This window comes from Capricornis sumatraensis, chromosome 22 (genome assembly GCF_032405125.1).
Source record: "Capricornis sumatraensis isolate serow.1 chromosome 22, serow.2, whole genome shotgun sequence".
Taxonomy (NCBI): domain Eukaryota; kingdom Metazoa; phylum Chordata; class Mammalia; order Artiodactyla; family Bovidae; genus Capricornis; species Capricornis sumatraensis.
In genome coordinates, this window is record NC_091090.1 from 35,049,025 (window position 1) to 35,067,881 (window position 18,857).

Here is an 18,857-nt window from a genome sequence, read left to right on the forward strand (position 1 = left end):
TGATGTATTTAAGTCAAATCATTATGCTGTACACCTAAAACATATACAGTGCTCTATGTGAATTAGATCTCAATAAAACTAGAAGAAAAAAATTATGTGCATTATAGCACAACAGATTTGCATATGTAAAGGGTGAGTAGAAAGGAACTGAAGAAGCCCAAGGAAGATGTGATGTATTTTTGTGTAGAAGGGCAGCATTCCTGGGGGTGGAGTAAGGTTAAATGTGTCCCCCTGCAGCAAGAGTCTGAGGACTGGTTGAGGGGTGACATCTCTGAGTCATATTCCTGGAAATACTTTTGAATCAGAAAGTTCCTAGAACAAAGAGACTCAGGAAGCAAATGTATGGGAGCCAATAAAGTGAGGTTGGATTGTGCAAGGGATAAATAAGAGGATATAAGGAAGGAGTTGGGGTTACATGAGCCACTCTGAGTAGTTCCCAGAATCCCCCCTACTGACCCGCTCTTTCTGTTACTTGGTGGGATAAAGTCCTCCAAAGAAGGGCTCCATTCACCCTCTGGGGGACAGGCTATAGAAAACATGAAAGAATGTTAGAAGCAGGCTATGAATTCATCAGGGCTTTCCTGGTGGCTCAGCAGCAAAGAATCCACCTGCCGATACAGGAGACATGGGTTCAATCGCTGGTTTGGGAACATCCCCTGGAGAAGGAAATGGCAACTCACTCCAGTATTCTTGCTTGGGAAATCCCATGGACAGAGAAGCCTGGTGGGTTACAGTCCATAGAGTTGTAAAGAGTTGGACACGACTTAGTGACTAAGCAACCAACCAACAATCATGAATTCATTATTAGTCTGATTTTACTTTGAGGTTTTCACAGAGAGGTTTTATAAGAAATACAAGGCCTTCCATGCTACTCTCTTATGAAAAGAGAGGTGGTGGAGGGAGGGGGAGAAATACAAAACCTTGTTTATAGAACAATGGAGGGAACACTAGCATTCTCCAAGTTCTTGTATGAGTTTCTTTGGAAAATTACTCATTAAGATTTGAGTTAAAGATGTAGGAAGGAGGACGGAATGTGAGCATGAAATGCACAATGGAGTGACTGTTCCCTTCTGTGAATACTTGATTACTGAAAAATTATAGATACATCATGAACAAAGAATACTTTTTGCTTCAATTTTTGTTCTGAGAAATCTGTGGGAAGTTCCTCTTGGCTTTAGATACTGAGAGATTTTGCTGTATCTGAGGAACTGAAAGTCTGGGGCCAAATTTGATGCAGATGGGAGTGAGCGCTGGAGGCTGATATTGGGGTCTGGCTTGCCTGTGACCATGTTGAAGGCCACCAGCCAAAGCCCACCTGTAGTTGAATGAAATTGGATTTGTTGGTACTTGTTACAGTATTGTGGATTCCACACACCACGTGGGGCTGGGAGGTGAGGAGTGCATCAGTGACAGCAGGTGCGCTGGATATTACAGGATGTAGGACTCTGTTGAGTGATTTGGGGGAGGTTCAAAGATAGAAGGGCTTGTTCTGGATGAATACTGTCAGAAAGCAGTGGGCTGTTGTAGGAGTGAATATTCCAATAATTTTTATTAGAAAGTAAAGGAACAGAGTGGGCTAAAATTGCACTTGGTGGGAATTTCCTGGTGGTCTAGTGATTAGGACTCTGAGCTGCCATCGCAGGCACCCAGATTTCATCCCTGGTTAGTGAACCAGGATCCCACAAGCCTGGCAGTGGGGCCAAAATTAAACAAATAAATTGCAATTGGTAAAGATGTAGCAATTACTGCAGTTAGCCAAGAGAGGGAGGTATACGGTCAATTTTGTGGCTTGCTTTGTGTTCTTATTTTGTTTTTGCCTGTGCTGACAAGATCATAGAGTGGATTTGTTTTTGTCTCTCTCCATCACAAGCACAGAACAGTCTTGTCTGATGTTTGCGTCTGTGAGATGTTTAAGTGAAGAACACTAAAGCCGCTGCTAGGCTTGTTTCTTTCTTTCTTCCTCAATTGGAGTCTGCATTTTCCTTTAGATCTAAACATATTTGGGGCATTATAACCTTTAGAGTCCCTTCCAACTTTGAAAAATCTAGAATTATATTCCTAAATTTCTAGACTAGGATGACTTTTGAGTGGAAGTTATCAAAAAGGGTATGAAATCTCAGCACATGTCTAGAGATAGGAGGAGTGCTAGGGATGGAAATACTACTAGAAGGTTTTGAGGAAGACATAGAAATTTGGTGGATCTTGAACAACAGTGTGAAACATTGAATTACTAACCCCAGTCCTTCAACCCTCCCCAAATCCTCATCTTTGGTATGATCTCATCATGGCAAAGTATATTTCCCCACCTCTTAACTTTGCATTTGGCCACATGATTTGCTTTAACCAGTGGCATGTAGAAATTGACAATAGTTCTATTCCAAGACCTCTTGAGATGCCTTACCTGTTTCCATTCACCTTTTCTTTTCCTTTTATTTTTTGGCCACGGCATGTATAATCTTAGTTCCCCAACCAAGGATTGAACTGCATTGAGAGTGCAGAGTCTTAACCACTGGACCTCCAGGGAAGTCCCCACCATTCACTCCTGAATACCATAAGGAACTGACTGTCATAAGAAGAAACTGCTTTGATCAGCCATTTAATCTTAGGATAGGAGACAAGTGGAATAGTTGCCCCAGCCGACTTGTCATGAGAAGCTGAGCTGCTTAGCCACTGCAGCTTGAAGCAGAAAAGCCCAGCTGAGTTGAGGACTAGATTAGCCACACTCAGCTGACACCTCGACATATGAATAATAACAACTGAGTGTTATTTTAAGCCAGTAACTTTTAGGGTGATTCATTACTTAGCAATAAGTACCCAACGTAGAAACTTGTTCTTAGAAGTGCAGTGGTATCATATTAAAAAACAGCCTTCAAGGAGGGGCAATACAGGGGTAGGGGAATACTATTAGGTGTAACATAAACTACAAGGATATGGTAGTGTACAATAGTTTACAATAACTAAATAGACTATAACCTTTACAAATTGTGGCTTACTATATTGTACACCTATAACTTATATAATATTGTACAGCAAATACACAGCAATTTAAAAAATTTTTAATAAAAAATAAAAATCAACTCTCTGAGGATCCCTGGCTGTGCAAATTAGACTGACAAAGACAAATTAACAGGAGAAAAGCATACAAATTTATTGATTTTTTACATGTGTTACTTGAGAGACCTCACAAGAGATTGAAGACCTGAAGAAGTGGTCAGAGCAGGAAGTTTCAATCCATTTTAGGCAAAGAAACAAATTTGTGAGGAATTGATGAGACAAAGGGGCTCAGGGTAAGGGTGAATTGTGAAGTAAATTGTGAGGAAATAACAGATTTGTTTATATAGCCTTCCCCTTGGTGATAAAGATATCTTCTTGTTACCTGGTACAGGGAAGTTACCTTTCATATATGGAATTTATAGTTCTGCTTTCAGGGAATAAACAGTGACAGGCAGGTGCCTTTCTCCTGCAATTTTCTTAGACTCCTTCATCTTAAGATATTCTATATGCCAAGGTGCTATGTTTTGGAATAGTGTGCCCAGTACTAGCTTCTGGAGGCTACCCATTTCTCTAACATCAAGTTCACTAGTATAACATCTTCAAAGTTTTCTATTTTTCTCTTTTAAAAGGAAATTCTTTCTTTCTTTCTTTTTGGCTCACCCTGAAGTGATCTTATTTTGCCCACCTCAAATAATAGTTTACAATAATAGTTTCCAACTATAGTTAGAAGAAAACACAAACTCCTTTTGCTACCTCAAGAGTCCACACTGCATTTGCGATCCCTTTCTCTGGCCTGTCTACACTTTTCCCTACCATCCTTTGGCTGCTCTGATCTTTCTATTCTGGTAGTAGCCCAAATCCAACTGCACCCTAGTCCTTTCCCCTTGATATTGTTTTTCAAACTGTGTAGTGAGATGTCTGGCCTTTGTCTAGTCTCCTGGGAAATAACCTAAACCCTTGAAATTTCCTGAGTATTAAGAGTGTTGTATTATTCCTGGTGAGCTCACTGGACTGAACCTGGTAGTTTATTCTAATGAGATGGTGAGTCAGCAAAACAGAAAGTCCAATCATGCGCCAAGGGGATTGAGGATTTGAGCTTTTTGTGGTCAGCTTGACTCAGGAAGAGAGAGGGGCTGGAGAAGGAGTTCAATCACTATGTGGGCCACAATCAGTCAAGGCTACATAATGAAAGCTCAGTAGAAAGTATGGCCATTGCAACTTGGGTGTGCTCCCTGGTTGACAATACTCCATGCATGACACCTGTCTTAATTACTGCTATTTTTCATCAAAGCCTAGACAGTGGTTGGCTCATGGTCAACAGTTAATGGTTGTTAGATGGATGGAAGAATAAGCTGCATGTGTGCTGATTCATAATCCCGAGACTGCTTGGATTATAAATGTTATTTACTGATAATTGTACATATACCTTATCTGTGTCAGATCACTTATGTCTCTAATATCAAAGTCCTCTAAGCCTGATCATTAATAGTAATTGTAATTAAAAGGTCTGGGATAATTATATATGAACCTTGTGTTTTATAGTATGAAAGGGTTGATTTAGAGCCAAGCATCAGGGAGACTGGGGAGAAAAATGAATGATCCTGTGAACCAGCATGGCAGCAATGTGCCTGGCTGTTTCCCGTCAAGCTTGTGTAAACAGTTATGTGATCAAGGAAAGCTCTCCATGAGTCTAGAGATATGTAAGTTTCACTTTCCCTTAAGCTGAGAAGACTCCTAATAATGGTAGGATGTGCCAAGAAGACCTAACTTCCAACCTCCCCACCTCACCTCCCTCCTTGGCCTAGCCCACTCTCCCTCACATGGGGATCAAAGGGGACAAGATTAACCACTGAAGAAACTATTACCCAATAGTCACTGATGATAACTCCCAGTCCATCTGAGGTAAAAGATTAAAGTCCCTCTTTGATATGTATAACTGAAACTATCACATGTTAATCAACTATTTCTCCAACATTAATTTTTTTTCAAAGTCTCTCTTTAATTAAACTAAGATGCCAAAAAATCTGAAAAACTTCCACTAGAAGGTCTTGATTCAGAATTCTTTGAAGTTGAACAGAAAATGTCTGGAGTCACCCAACATTTTTGGGTTGAATCCAAGTCACAATCAGAGCCCAGAGGGCAGATGGGAGTCACAGACACTGTGGCTCTCAGCCACTGAGGGTGCTAGAATCATTATACTGGGCCTGACTCAACGAAGGGGGAAAGTCCCTGGGGGCCATTCCCCTTTTCTCCATACTCTACTCCACCTCCCTCCCAGGCCCCAAATCCAAGAAGAAGGAAATTCTGGAAAATTTAATTCCCCATCCTGTTAAGAATGAGTAATCTGGGGCCTCCCTGGTGGTCCAGTGGTTAGGATTCTGTGCTTTGCAACCTGTGCAGTGTGGCCAAAAAAAAAAAAAAGTAATCCTTTTAGGAAGAGGAAATAATAATACTTGGGTGACTCCAGACATTTTCTGTTCACTTGAGCTTTGGTTTTCCGTAAGATTCTGCTTCAGTTTGATTCTCAGCACTTTGCTATGGAGGCCCCAGATAGTCTGTCTTCTTTCTACTTGTTTGTTCCATTCTCAGTCTTTGCTCTGACAGTAGGGGGTTATGTCCTTTAACTAGTTAGTTTATTTCTGCTTTGGGGCTTGTAGGCACAAGATTCCTGCCGCTTGGGAATCTTTCTTAGTCCTCGAGTCTCAGAAGACCCATCACTTCCTTCAGGAAGCCTTCCTTAACTTTACCATCTAATTTTCTATCTAAAGTAGCCCACCTCAGCTCCCACCCATTCCTCTCTGTAATATCATCCTGTTTATTTCCTTCATGGCACAACAGACTGCACATGATCAACACATTAAAGGTGATAAATTTCTTGAGAATGAATGAATAAGTAAATATATGAATGAAAGATTGAGTAAAGGAAGCTGGGAGCTGAGTTCTATGCTATTTTATATAGTGATTAGCAGAGCATTGGGTTCATACTTAGTTTCAATAAATACTTAAAACATCTAAATTTTATGTTTAGAAGCTGCCTTAAAGATGAGACAATTTTTTAAAAAAGTATGAATGAAAACTCTATTTTCCTTAAACAACAACAAAAATCACTTTAACTTGCTAGACCACACTATTTCACTGTGAAATGGGGATTAGTATATTTCTTATGAGAAAGTAAGGATACTGAATAAATAAAAGTGTTTTACAAACTGTAATAAAAGATATGCAAACCCACTCAAAGTCTTATTTTTTGGAATACCAAAACACTGAAAAGCTGTAATTTTTCTAAGATTAATACAGGCAGGTATTAGTATCACTTGTTTCCTGACTCGCAGTCTGGTGCTTTTAGTTAAAATTGCTCAAATGTTATCATGTCAACAGCACCAAAAATAAAACACATGCACATTAATAAACCAGTTTTCCATCTCAGCAAATCACCAAGTTCAGTGTTTCAGATTTTTTCTCGAACGTGTCCATCGTGACACCTTGTTTACTGTAGGAACTGCAGTAATACAATTTTGAACTTTTTAAGTATCTTTTAAATTTTTCAGCCAAGTTTTACAATTGGATGGCCGAATTACATAAAGTCTAAAATACTACCATTTATGTCATAATTTTAAATGCCTGACTCAATTCCAGGATCATTTATCCTGGTTCTCAAAGGATGTTTTACAGATTTTGGGGGGGCAATCTCTGTTACATTTTGAGTCTACAAAGTTAATATTGTTTCATAATAAGATATTTTTGTCATTTTTCCTCTCATTCTCTCAGTAGTGTAGATAATGCTTTCTAGAGCCTCCATGATCTGTGATTCCAGCATTGAACACAGAGGCAGATGGTGAGGATCTAGCTACCTTCTAGGAGCCAGACATTAGATTTGCAAAAACATGAAAAAATACCACACTTCTCAATAAACTTTATTTTACATTGGAAACAACAGATAGTGATCATTCCTGAAACATGTTTTTCATATTAACCTATAATTGACTTGTTCCTTTTTTAATATGTTAATAAATACATTAAAAAAGTTCTCAGTTTAATCTCTAATGCCACACATACTGATAGATATAACCCAGATGAGCAAAAGCACTTTTCTGTCCTCAATAATTTTTATGTGTCTAAATGCATCCTAAGTCCAAAAAGCTGGAAAGTACTGCTCTCCTCACTGAACCTGAACTTTGAGATCCACTTGGTCCAATGCTTATCTGCTCATCTGGGACCTTAAACCTTAGGCCACACCCAATAACAAAGTACTGACGCCTTGCTTATTGTAGGGACACCTGAGCCAGGCCAGGCCAGGCCCAGATGCATCCTTGTCCTTCATCCTCCTTCATCCTAGATCATCCTGAATCTAGGCCTGTGGAGCTTTACTGCATGCTCTGGAAATCCTGGGGGTGGGTTAGAAACGGACCTTCTGTCTTACTTCCTCCATCTCTGACCTCCATTTCTGGCTCCCTGCCCCTCTTACCTCCCAGTATGTCCCGTTGTCCTTGCCCCAGATCCACAGTGAAAGTGCAAGTGCAAGTCACTCAGTCATGGCTGATTCTTTGTGACCCCCATGGACTTTACAGTCCACAGAATTCTCCAGGCCAGAATACTGGAGTGGGGAGCCTTTCCCTTCTCCAGGGGATTTTCCCAACCCCAGGATCAAACCCAGGTCTCCCACATTGCGGGTGGATTCTTTACCAGCTGAGCTACAAGGGAAGCCCAAGAATACTGGAGTGGGTAGCCTATCCCTTCTCCAGCAGATTGCAGGTGGATTCTTTGCCAACTGAGCTATTAGGGAATCCCCAGATCCACAGTATCTGATGTCAATTCCAGTCTTGGGCTGAATGCGTCATCCGATGTTAAAGCAGCTGGTTCTCTGCCTGTCACTTTCTCACACTTACTTGTTGGTTGGGAGCCATGTGGCAGCACTTAATGCTCTTGAGACTGGCCCCTGCCCCATGGTTACATGCAGCAAGTTACTAAAGCAATAGTCTAATGAGGGAGACACATGCTCCGGGGCTTGAAGACATGTCCGGGGGAACCCCCGGGGAGATTCTCCTGTGACCAGAAGGAAGGAGGATAGTATTCCTCCAGGCGGTGCTGTAGTAGAGGTGGCCTGGGCCTGGGTTTCCCTACCTGGCTCTGAGACCAGGGAATTGGTGGTTGTGGTGGGTCTCTGCCCTGTAAAGGACCAGGCCCCCCTCAGGCACTGTGACCCCCTGGGCCCCTCTAAACGATGGACAGATATAGAGGGGGCTGTCATCAGATCCCAGCCTGAAGAAGGGCCTCAGGGGCCCAGAGAAGGGTGAACGGGGACATGTGTAGATGTGTGACCTGTCCTTCATGTTATAGAAGGACACATCTCCAGCTTCATGGTCCAGGAAGACGCCCACCCGGTGAAGACATTCTTTCAGGGGGAGAATCTTCTCTGGGGAGGAGAGGGCACGGTATTGGTTCTCAAACATCTCCAGGGTCCAAAAGCCATTCTGAGGAACCAGGAGGGCCTCCCCTTTTCTCTCAACATTGTCTCTACAAACCCCCACAGCCCACACCATCACGTTTTTGACATCCACCTCCCAGAAATGTCTCCCTAAGGAGTAGCTCTCCAGGCCCAGGACACAAGGCCGACAGTCGAATCTCTCTGGGTTGTCAGGCACGCTCTGCCTGGAAGGGCCCCTTCTCACACTTCTCTGGTCCTCTGACAGGAAGAGCTCAGGATGAGCAGTGTCTGGGTCCAGGACCACATCAGCTGCAGAGGAAATCTCAGGTTTAGGCCTGGGATCTCACAAGACTGTGAGATCCTGAGACCAGGACCTGACTCCGGGTCCCCTGAGAGATCTCAGAAAGCATGGGGAGGATCCCTTGGGTAACAGCCTTTTCCATGAAAGCCCCTTGACCCCAGATCCCAGGTAGCTCACAGACAGAATTAAATTACTGAGTCTGCACTTCTCTCTCTTGAGTGGCAGGAGTGCTGCCTCAGGTAGAGGAGGACTGGGGCTCTAAGAAATACAGAAAGTTCAGCCAATGAGCTGAAATGAATGGCTCCCACTTTCTCTCAAAGTTCTCAGATCTGTCGGCTTTTTCTATTCAAGATATATGATCTCTGGGGCTCAAGTTAGAATAAAGTTCCCCAGTTGGCTTAAACTAGCAAAGAGAATCCATCCTCTTCCCCTCCCCCAATTAAGCAAGTAAGGCCGATTTTTCCCTATACAGATAAGGGTGATAAAGGGTCCCTACATGGTCCTCTGTGTCCCACTGGTTTAACCCGCTGACAACTGATTTAAATGACTAACAAGAGCCCCCTTCAGAAGCTAAAAAAGGAAGATAATGTCCCCCAAAGTCATCCTGCTATCTGAGAAGTAAGTATGGCAAAAGGTAGGGGAAATTATATCCATCCATTTTGCTTTAATAACATGGGTGTGTTGACTACAGTTATGACCTGTCTGGATATAAGAAATGTTTCAGACCCCTAACATTCTGCAGCCGTCTCTGCAGTTACTTTTTGGCAGTTACTATTAGTCAGTCTACATCTAATACAAAACAACTGTGTTAAAATGATTTTCTTCTTTCTCCAAATTGATATGTCTGATGGTGATGATTTTGAAATTTGAAAGAGGAAACGTCTGAGTGCTGTGGGATCCAGCAAAGGCTGAATTCTTTGATGCTCTTGAGCAGAAGGCGACAAATTATAAAACTCAAAAGTGCTTACTAGGACCAGGTCACTGGACCCTGTACTTTCCCTCTTGCCCACATCCCCTCCCCTATACACAGAATATCAGTGCTCTCTTGGAGCGGGAAGGTATTTCTGGACTCTACACACCCCTGAGCCAGGCCTGGGAACTTCATTGCCTTTCCCACAGATAGCTCTTTCACTGTGTAGTCTATATACCAGTGAGTGACTTCCCTCACTCACTATGTATGGTAGACCTTTGGTGATCATGGATGCTGCTGCTGCTGCTAAGTCGCTTCAGTCTTGTTCGACTCTGTGCAACCCCATAGACGGCAGCCCACTAGGCTCCCCTGTCCCTGGAATTCTCCAAGCAAGAATACTGGAGTGGGTTGCCAGTTCCTTCTCCAGTGCGTGAAAGTGAAGTCACTCTGTTGTGTCCGACTCGTAGCGACCCCATGGACTGTAGGCCACCAGATTCCTCTGTCCGTGGGATTTTCCAGGCAAGGGTACTGGAGTGGAGTGCCACTGCCTTCTCCGGATCACGGATTAAATTATTCTAAAAAAGAAAGGATGGTCAGGAGTAAACTATAGAATTGGTTAAGCCCTGTGGAGTGTCTCTGACAGCAGAGGTAGAATCCAGCACTGGGTGGGATCCTGTTAGTGCACTAACCCAGGCTCCTGCTTCCCCAGCCAGCTTTGGGCCCCCTTGCTCCTCTAATGTGTCGTGTTGGCTGCCTGGTGGGGAGAAAGCTCAGGATCTCAGGGAATGTTAGAGGCGCTCACCTGCATGTAAGAGGCTTCTTCTCCATCCTGCAATGGGACAGGCAGAGAGATGAGCTTCATGAAATAATGGCTAACAGAGAAGAATACAAATCACGCAGGGAGTAGTTCAGGAAATGCTAAACTTACGCAATTCTTCTTGAAGTTGCTCTGAAAAGGAAAAAGAAATGAATGTCTTTAAGAGAAGAACTAAGAAAATCTGAGTTTGTCTTAAATAATGAAAAGTTGATCTTTTCTGTGAATACCACCACCCTCCTCCCTCACTGCCTAGGGAACTGACAAGATACCAGAAATGATATATGATCAGGTGGCTAGATACTATTAGTATTTATTTAGATTTGCTTTTGTCCAACAACATAGGGTTACACGTAGCCAGGTGAATGGATGCAGCATTTGCAGAGTGGAAGAAAGTCAGGTCTGAGGGATTCATTACTAGGATGTGAGAGTTCCAGGCCCTTGCTGCTGCTCTTATTCATGCCCACTCTGTTTCCCAGGCTTTTAGCTGGCCGAGTTGTGTGACAGTGAACTGTCCTCCTAGTCTTTTACCTTTTGTTTGGCATTCTTTCTCTTTTTCCACACGTTCTTTCCCCAGTTCCTTACGTGTAATTTCTTTCTCTTCATTATCAGCTTCTTTTTGCATGGACAGAATCTTTTCTCCCAGCTGAAGTTTCTTGATGAGATAGATGCTCCCAGCAATGAGGAGAGGCAGAGTGGGCAGGATGACCGCCAGGGCCACCATCCAGGGAGATGTTCTGGGAATAAAGGATTCTGAAAAGGGAGCCCCAAAATCCTATTTAGTGAGAAACAGGAGCTCCAGAATGAGATCCCCTCAGGGCACAGATATGAAGAGCTCTCTCTCCCTGCTTCACCAGCTTCTCTTTGAGAAACCCCAGCTAGGGAAAGAAACTTCGACTTTGCACGGGCTCACCCCACAGTGATTGCCAGGATTGGGGGCTCAGCAGACAAAAAAGCAAGTAACACCTTGAGTCACCATGGGTGGGACAAGGCTGACTAAAAGCTAACCAGCCATATAGAATCAGCACAGCCACTGTGTGATATAAGCCACCATCCCTTCTTGCCTGGAACATTACAATACCCTCCTCCCTGCTTCTGCCCATGCCTTCTGCCCTTCTGCTGTCTGTCCTCAGCACAGCAGCCTAAGTGAGATCATGTTATTTCTTTGTTCAAAACTTTGCAATGTTTCCTATCTTACTGAGACTAAAAGCCAAAGTTCATTTGTGGCCTACACTGGCCCATACGATCCAGACCCATGGCCTCTCTGGATTCGTCTCCTCCAACTCTTCCTGGCCTCAATTCATTCCAATCTTATCTGTGTCTTAGGGGGTCTTTGAAAACTGCCAGATATACTCCTGCCTCAGGAGTTTAAATATAATGTTTTTCTACAATACTTATCACTGTCTCATACAGTCCACAGTTTAATTACTTCACTCCTTGTTTTAATTAATGATTTCACTTATTGTCCTCTGCTGTTCTAGAATGTGAGACCCACAAGGGCAGGCATCTTCTTGTATTTTGTTCACTGAATTATCTTCGATTTCGAGAACAGTACCTTGAACATATGAGATACTTGTTTAGTACTTCTTTAATGCATTCATGAATGTCTATAGACAGACTTTCTTCAGCACTGTCCCTTGGGAAATCTCATGGGGAGGAAGGGAGGGCTTCAGCAGACACCACCCACCCACACCACCGTCCATTGTTTTAGGACTGTTCTAAATGTTTGAAAATTGCTGCAGGATAAGGACCATGATCAAACAACTACCAGATTTACCCTTAAAGAGGCTTCCTACCCCTGTGTTTTGAGACAATTTGATTTTCCTCTTATGACAAGGAGAGGCCTCAGCTCAGCTGTAGCTTCCAGATCTTCAGGGCTCAGGATCCTTCTACCCCATGGCCCTACCTCCTCATCCCCCTGCTGGGCCCCAATCTGTCTGCTGAGCATCCTGCCTCCATGAACTGAGCCTCTGGAAAAAAAAAGAAAGAAAGAAAGAAAGAAATGAGCCTCCAGAGAGCAGGGAACTAACCTGGAATGAAAATCACAGTTTCCTTCTCCTGGTTGAGCAGGGTGTTGTTGACAGAGCAGGACATGTTCCGCACCGAATGGTCCCTGATGATCACAGCCGTGGTGACCAGAAAGAGCCCATCTGCACTCACAGTGTAAGACTCTTCCAGGGGGGGCATGGTCTCACCATGAGGGTCCCTCCACACAGCTTGGGGCTTTGGGTACCACCCTGCAGATATACACTCCAGCCGGATGCCTCCATCCTCGAGGCCCTTCATTTCAATAACGGGTTTAGAGCCCAGGCCTGGGGAGAGAGACCAGGGCTCAGTGACAGAGGTAATGAATGGTGTCTTAGCCAAAGTGTCTTAGGAAAGCAGCTCTTAGTGATGAAGAGGCAAGAGAGCAAGAGGCTGGTGTCCAGAAAATACGATTAGGCACATTCCACGCACTCTCTTCTGTGACGGGAGAAACAGGGAGGGATGGAAGAAGGAAGGAAGAAGACAGTAAGGAGAAAAGGAAGGAAGAAAACCTCGGTTTTGGAGAATACCAGGAGGCCAACATGTGCAAAAAAAAATGTGAGATCTCTGAGGGGAAATGCTTACATTGCACTCTTCTTCGGGCTCTCCCTACGGACTCCATCACAGGAGCAAGCATCTATCTGCCTCCTAATAAATGTTTGTTGACTGATTCATTCAGCTAGAGATTTTAATTTTCTCACTTCTGGGTGGGTGTGTCCACTCTGATCAGGAACAAAAAGGTCTAGGCTTTCACTTTCTGCCCTGAGAGGACTTCTCATCAGCTCTGGCTTCTTGAAGTTTTAAGCTCAATATAATAAGGACAGAAACCTGCCAGGCTGGCAGAATTCTAAGAAGCTTTTTGACTTCAAGGCACTGTCTCCCTTCTCCTGGTTTAGGGCTTCACATCACCACAGCTATCTGATAATCTAAAAGAGGTGTTGGTTTTTAGGAGAATTGACAGAGCTAGCATGCAAAGCCAGGCCTTATGTCCCAATTCAGAGATATTTACCTTCCACAAATTATACCAAAGACAAAATTAAACCTCACTTAAGTCTTACTGATTCTTCCTCAATTTGATCTTTTCAAGATGGAAAATAAAAACAACTAGTTGCGGATTGAAAGCCTGGCACGGAAACTCTGAAGCAGGATAAGATTTAAAAGAACTCAACAACTTGGGAAGAAATCCTACAAAACGTTTCAGGGGGGTTCAGTAAAGGCAAGTATGAGACAACAGATCTAAGGACAAAACCAGCCAGCCAATTAATCAAACCAAAAAACAGTAAAGCCAACAAAAAAATTGTACAATGACTCAATTCAGAGTGGGATAGCCCAGGCCAGGGTCATGTTTACCATAATTTGCCAAGCTCTCTTTCCCTCTGCCAAGGTGAATCATAAAGTTCCAAGCAGGTCTGTATGAAGTAGAGCCCCCCAGACTCATGAAGGATATACTTCATGTGTCAGAAATAGATTTTTTTGTTGATTTAACCTACTAAGATTTGAGGGCTGCTTAGACAAGAGCATAAGCTCAACAATCCTGACTAAAGCATATGTCAAAGATGATTAAAAGCATGGACTGGTAAGAGGCTCATGGGGAAAGGTGAAAAATAAAATAGATCTCAGGCTTAGAATAGAGATAGCTCAGGTATGATGTGATGACCACTTACAGCTTTATGGAGCAGATTCATTTATTCCATCAATAATATTTACTGAGCATCTGTTATGCTCCAGGTTCAGTTCTAAAGAGGTGGATACAGCAAGAACAAAAGAGAAAACAACCCTTTATGAAAACTACATTTTAGTGGAAGAGACACAATAATTTGGATAAATAAGTAAAATGCATATTCTGTAAGATGGTGAGATGTCCCAAGGAAAAAAGCAGGGAAGGGAAGGGAAATGAAAAACATCAAGAATGGTGTTTGATCCTCACAGTCATGGAAAATAACTTACTAGAAAGGAAAACATAGATTGAAGTCACATGTAAAAAACTTCTCTTTGGACTTAATGAAAAAGGTGTGGAGCATCCTATATGATCGTGAGAGTGTACATTGGTACAAACACTTTGCAAAACAAATATGTAGTATCTATTAATGATGAAGATAAATATTTCTCATTATACAGCACTTTTACTCCTAGGAACCTGTCTCAGCTGGGAATTTTGAGAAACAGCATGTTATGGATTGAACTGAATCCCTAATCTCCAGTCCCTTAGAACATGCCTGTATTTGGAGACAGGGCTTTTAAAGAAGTAATTAAGTCAATGTGAAGCTGTTAGGGTGGGCCCTGATCCAATCTGCTAGTGTCCTTATAAAAAGATTAGGACACTCAGAGATACAAGAAATGTACACCCATAGAGCAAAGGCCACATTAGGACCCAGACAGAAGACCAGGTGAGGACCCAGCAAGAAGGTAGCCACCTGCAGGCCGAGGAGAGAGGCTGCAGGAGAAACCAAACCTGCTGACAGCTTGATCTTGGACTTAACCTCCAGAACGGTGAGAAAACACATTTCTGTTATTTAAGCCACACAGTCCGTGGCATTTTGTCATGGCAGCCCTAGCAAACTGACACTGTCAGTAGAAGGCAGCATCCTATCTGTTGATATGAGGAGTGGTTGTAGCTCATAATAATTCAGTAATCTCTACATTAATGTTCTACAAGTTTTTCTGCACGAGTACTCTGTTTAATGGGCCTTCCCAGGTGGTTCAGTGATAAAGAATCTATCTGCAATTCAGGAGACGCAGGTTTGATCCCTGGGTTGGGAAAGGAACCTGGTGAAGGAAATGGCAACCCATTCCAGCATTCTTGCCTTGGAAATCCCATGGACAGAGAAACCTGGCGGACTACAGTTCATGGGGTCACAAGGAGTTGGACACAACACAGGGACTAAACAACAACAAATTCTATTTAACAATAAAAATGTCTAATTCTAAAACATGTTACTGAGAAATATGCTTAGAGATTTCTCGGAAGTAGGCATAAGGATAATCTGTAGGGACTAAGCATTCGCCCCTGCTCAAGATTACAGCTGTGTGTGTCTCAAGAGCTGATACCCACAGTAGCAGAGCAAACCCATTCAGTGAGTCCTTGAGGAGGGAAAAGCCACCCTCCCTGTTTACAGGGAATTCTAGGTGCAAACTCCACTGATCTGCAGGGGGCCTGGAGTGAGGAGAAAAACTTTCCCAAAGAGTCAGGCTGTGAAAAAGCAATCTCACAAAATGAAAGCACGCACTTATCACTATCAGGTGCACGATGGCCTCATCGTAAGATCTGCCTTCTTGAAAATAACAGCAGTAGAAGCCGTTTTCGTGGGCGGTGACGTTGTGTATGATCAGCCCCACACTCCCCTCGCTGATGGCTTCACTCACAAAAGTTGTTCTTCCCCGGTATTGCTCCATCTGCTCGTCTGTTCTCTCCCGCCTGCCCTTGTACACGAACACCGCAGGGGAAAACTGCGCCCGGAACCACCGCACCTCCATATCCTCAGCGTTTTTCTCAGGTGACAGGTGGCAGCGTAACATGACGTTTTCTCCCACCACAGCCAGGACTGGATAAGCTGGTCCCAGGACATTAAACTGGACTGTTACACAAAGCGGTAGAATCAGACAAGGGCACCAGCCGTCAACTGTCTGAGACAGCAAAGGAAATGGGTGTTCCAGGGGACAGACATGTTCTCTCTAAGGCCACAGGGACTTCCTGGGCTGAGGATTTTGGGGGCCAAGGGATGTGGCTGGTCGGTAGAAAACAAAACAAAACAAAACAAAAAACACCTAGTAGGAGTGTCTAGCAGGTGGTACTAATGCTTCATGAACAACACATTGAGAAGCCTACGCTGATCACCCCTCATGAACCCTGAGCTCACAGAGGTTTTCCTCTGTTTCCCAAACCAGTGCAGTGCCTGCGGTATAGGTTATAAACTCTAGCTATCCAGTGTGATCGCCCCTAGCTAGTCCCAATTGGCATGTGCTGTAATGTAAAAGACACACAATTTTGAAAATTTTGAATAAGAAAGTTAAACATCTCATTGTTCATATTTTACATTAATTAAAATTTTAAATAATAATACTTTGGTTATTTGGAGTTAAAATGTTTCATGAAAGTTTGTTTCATCGGTTGGTTTCCTTTTCCTTTTTAACATGTAGCTACTAAGGATTTTTAAGATATATATACAGCGTGGCTTTCTGGCTCTCACTGGATTGCTACTAGAGTGTGCCTGGGATCCATCTGATGACTGTGATCCATTTGATGACTGTGCGCAGAATGAAAGGGTGAGTAAGCGCAACTGCAGCCCTTCTTTACAGACTTCTTCAAGCCCTTAGCAGACTTAAGTGTTGATTTTCCTTTCTGAGGAGTTGATAGGAGTTAGTGGCGTACACCCCTACCTGAGACCGGTGCAAAGGAGCTGAGCAGGTGGGAGAAGAGAAGGAAGCCTGGCAGGGAAAAATACAGAGAAGCAACTGGCTCCATAAGCATCCAAGAAGAGTCACCCGGAGAGGCAGCGACGGGAGACCTAGAAAGACGTGGAGAATCAGCCAAGGAGACTTGGCACCATAGTTCTGATCTAGGTCATACTTTCCTGTAACCCATGTTGGTATCATCAGCGCCCCAGTTTCTCTCTTGGGCCGCCCCCTTCGACTCCCGGTTTAGGTATTTCCCTATAGATTGACCCTTTAAACACTGCATGGAATGTCAACAATACAGCGATCTGGAAGGCAGTTTTCCCCTCTCCTCGGCTCACTTTTCCAGCCAGAGTTGAGTTTCTTCAGATGTCACTTGATACTCTTCCAAACCCTCCCTCCGTTTTCTTCCAGAGATTCAGGCTAGAGGCCAAGATAAGTCCACCCTCGCCCCCGGAAGCCTCCCTTCCCGGGGTCCCCCCCTTTCCCCTTACTGGGTTTTGTTCCTCCCATCTACCGCCTCCCACCCTCGGCCCCACCCCGAGCGGTCGTGCATCCCCTCTCCTTTTTACCTTCTAGAATGAACTTCTGCGTTTTCTTTTCTCCTCCCTCCGCTCAAATAATGATTTTCTGGCTGTCCCTCTTCCCTCTAAACCCGCCCAGGGGCATATTCACCACCCTCCGGAAAGCGGAGAAAAAAACATTTCTTCACCTCCCGTTAGTGGCGGGGTGGGGCTTGCGGGCCCCGGTCCCGGTCCACCTGGTGATCACAAAGTCACAATATTTTCAATGAATTATTCAGAGCCGGCTGTGGATCAGCCAGCCAATGGCATCCTTGAGCTTGCTTTCTCACTAGTTACTGGGCAGAACACACAGAAACAGTACAGGAATTGAAACCTTACAGCTGTGCAGAGCCTTTTAATAATTTCTTTTTCTTTTTGTATAGAAGCGTGATACTTTTCTTTTTCTATTGAAGCCTTGAGATTTCCCCAAGGATTTTGGCATTGCTTGTAATCACCAGAAGAGGCCTCCCCATTTGTGTGTGTATGTGTATGTGTGTGTTTAGTGGTTGGGATGTGGGCAGGTGATGATGTCAGCAAAGCACATCTCAATTTCACATATTTCTTAGTGCTGGATAGATGGGATGGAACCCTGTTGCCACATGACAACCAACTGATTAATGTACCCTTCTTGTCATTTTTCTTTTAGTTGGCTTTCTCTTCTTATTTATTTTCAAACTTGCAATTTCCTGGGATTACATCTCAAACAGACAACCTGATGCAAAGTTCTGGGCTGAGTCAGCTTTGGGGGAACCTGATCTAAGAGATGAGATCAGTAGAAATTTCACCAGACATCATCAACAGGGAAAATCACCTTTTCTGCAAAGGGATACTTACATACATACCTGAGTCTAGTAACTGAATGAAGAACTACAAATTAAATTTCCAAAAAGAGTCACTCCTGTTGAGAGTCACAGGAATGAATCTCCAATCATAGAGGCCCTTAGCATATACAGAACAGAGGCCTCCTTAAGAGTGAGCAAGGCCATGGCTATGTGTGCTAGGCTGAAGAGTTCACACCATAATCTTTATAGCCTCTGATTATGACACATTACATGGCAAAAAGAGACTTTACAGGTTGGAATTAAGGTTATGCCTCTTAAAGTAGAGAGATTATCCTGGATACATAGGAAGATTATCTTGGATTATCTGGATGGACACAATTTAATTACATAAATTCTTTAAAAGTGGGAAGAAGCAGGAGAGTCAAAGAGATTCAGTGGAAGAAGATCCAGGGTGGATTCCAAGATGGAGAGGGATTCAATCTGCCATTACTACTTTGAAGATGGAGGAAGAGGACCAGGAGGTAGCGAATGTGGGATCCTCCAGAAGCAGGAAAGAGCCTTAGGCTGACAGCCAGCAAGAAATGACCACCTCAGTCCTACAACTGCAAGAAACTAAATTCTGCCAACAATTTGAATGAGCAAGGAAACAGA

At 43.5% G+C, this 18,857-nt stretch overlaps 1 protein-coding gene across 1 annotated transcript; it reads right to left on the reverse strand.

The window, feature by feature from the left end:
- Window positions 1-8,111: 8,111 nt before the first annotated feature.
- LOC138097981 (butyrophilin subfamily 2 member A1-like) lies at window positions 8,112-16,931 on the reverse strand. Its single transcript, XM_068994192.1, has 7 exons — window positions 16,847-16,931; window positions 15,697-16,044; window positions 12,475-12,756; window positions 10,976-11,197; window positions 10,559-10,579; window positions 10,433-10,459; window positions 8,112-8,728 (listed from the first exon to the last, which is right to left on the reverse strand). The coding sequence occupies exons 1-7, from the start codon at window positions 16,929-16,931 to the stop codon at window positions 8,112-8,114; spliced, it is 1,602 nt and encodes a 533-aa protein (XP_068850293.1).
- Between the last annotated feature and the right edge of the window lie 1,926 nt (window positions 16,932-18,857).

Excerpts from the sequence above, each read along its gene's own strand:
- LOC138097981 (XM_068994192.1), bottom strand. The coding sequence starts at position 16,931 with ATGGAGCCAGTTGCTTCTCTGTATTTTTCCCTGCCAGGCTTCCTTCTC. Across the intron at positions 10,580-10,975 it reads GAAAGAATGCCAAACAAAAG|AGCAACTTCAAGAAGAATTG; the intron begins GTAAAAGACTAG and ends TTTCCTTTTCAG. Across the intron at positions 8,729-10,432 it reads AAGAAGCCTCTTACATGCAG|CTGATGTGGTCCTGGACCCA; the intron begins GTGAGCGCCTCT and ends TTTCCTCTGCAG.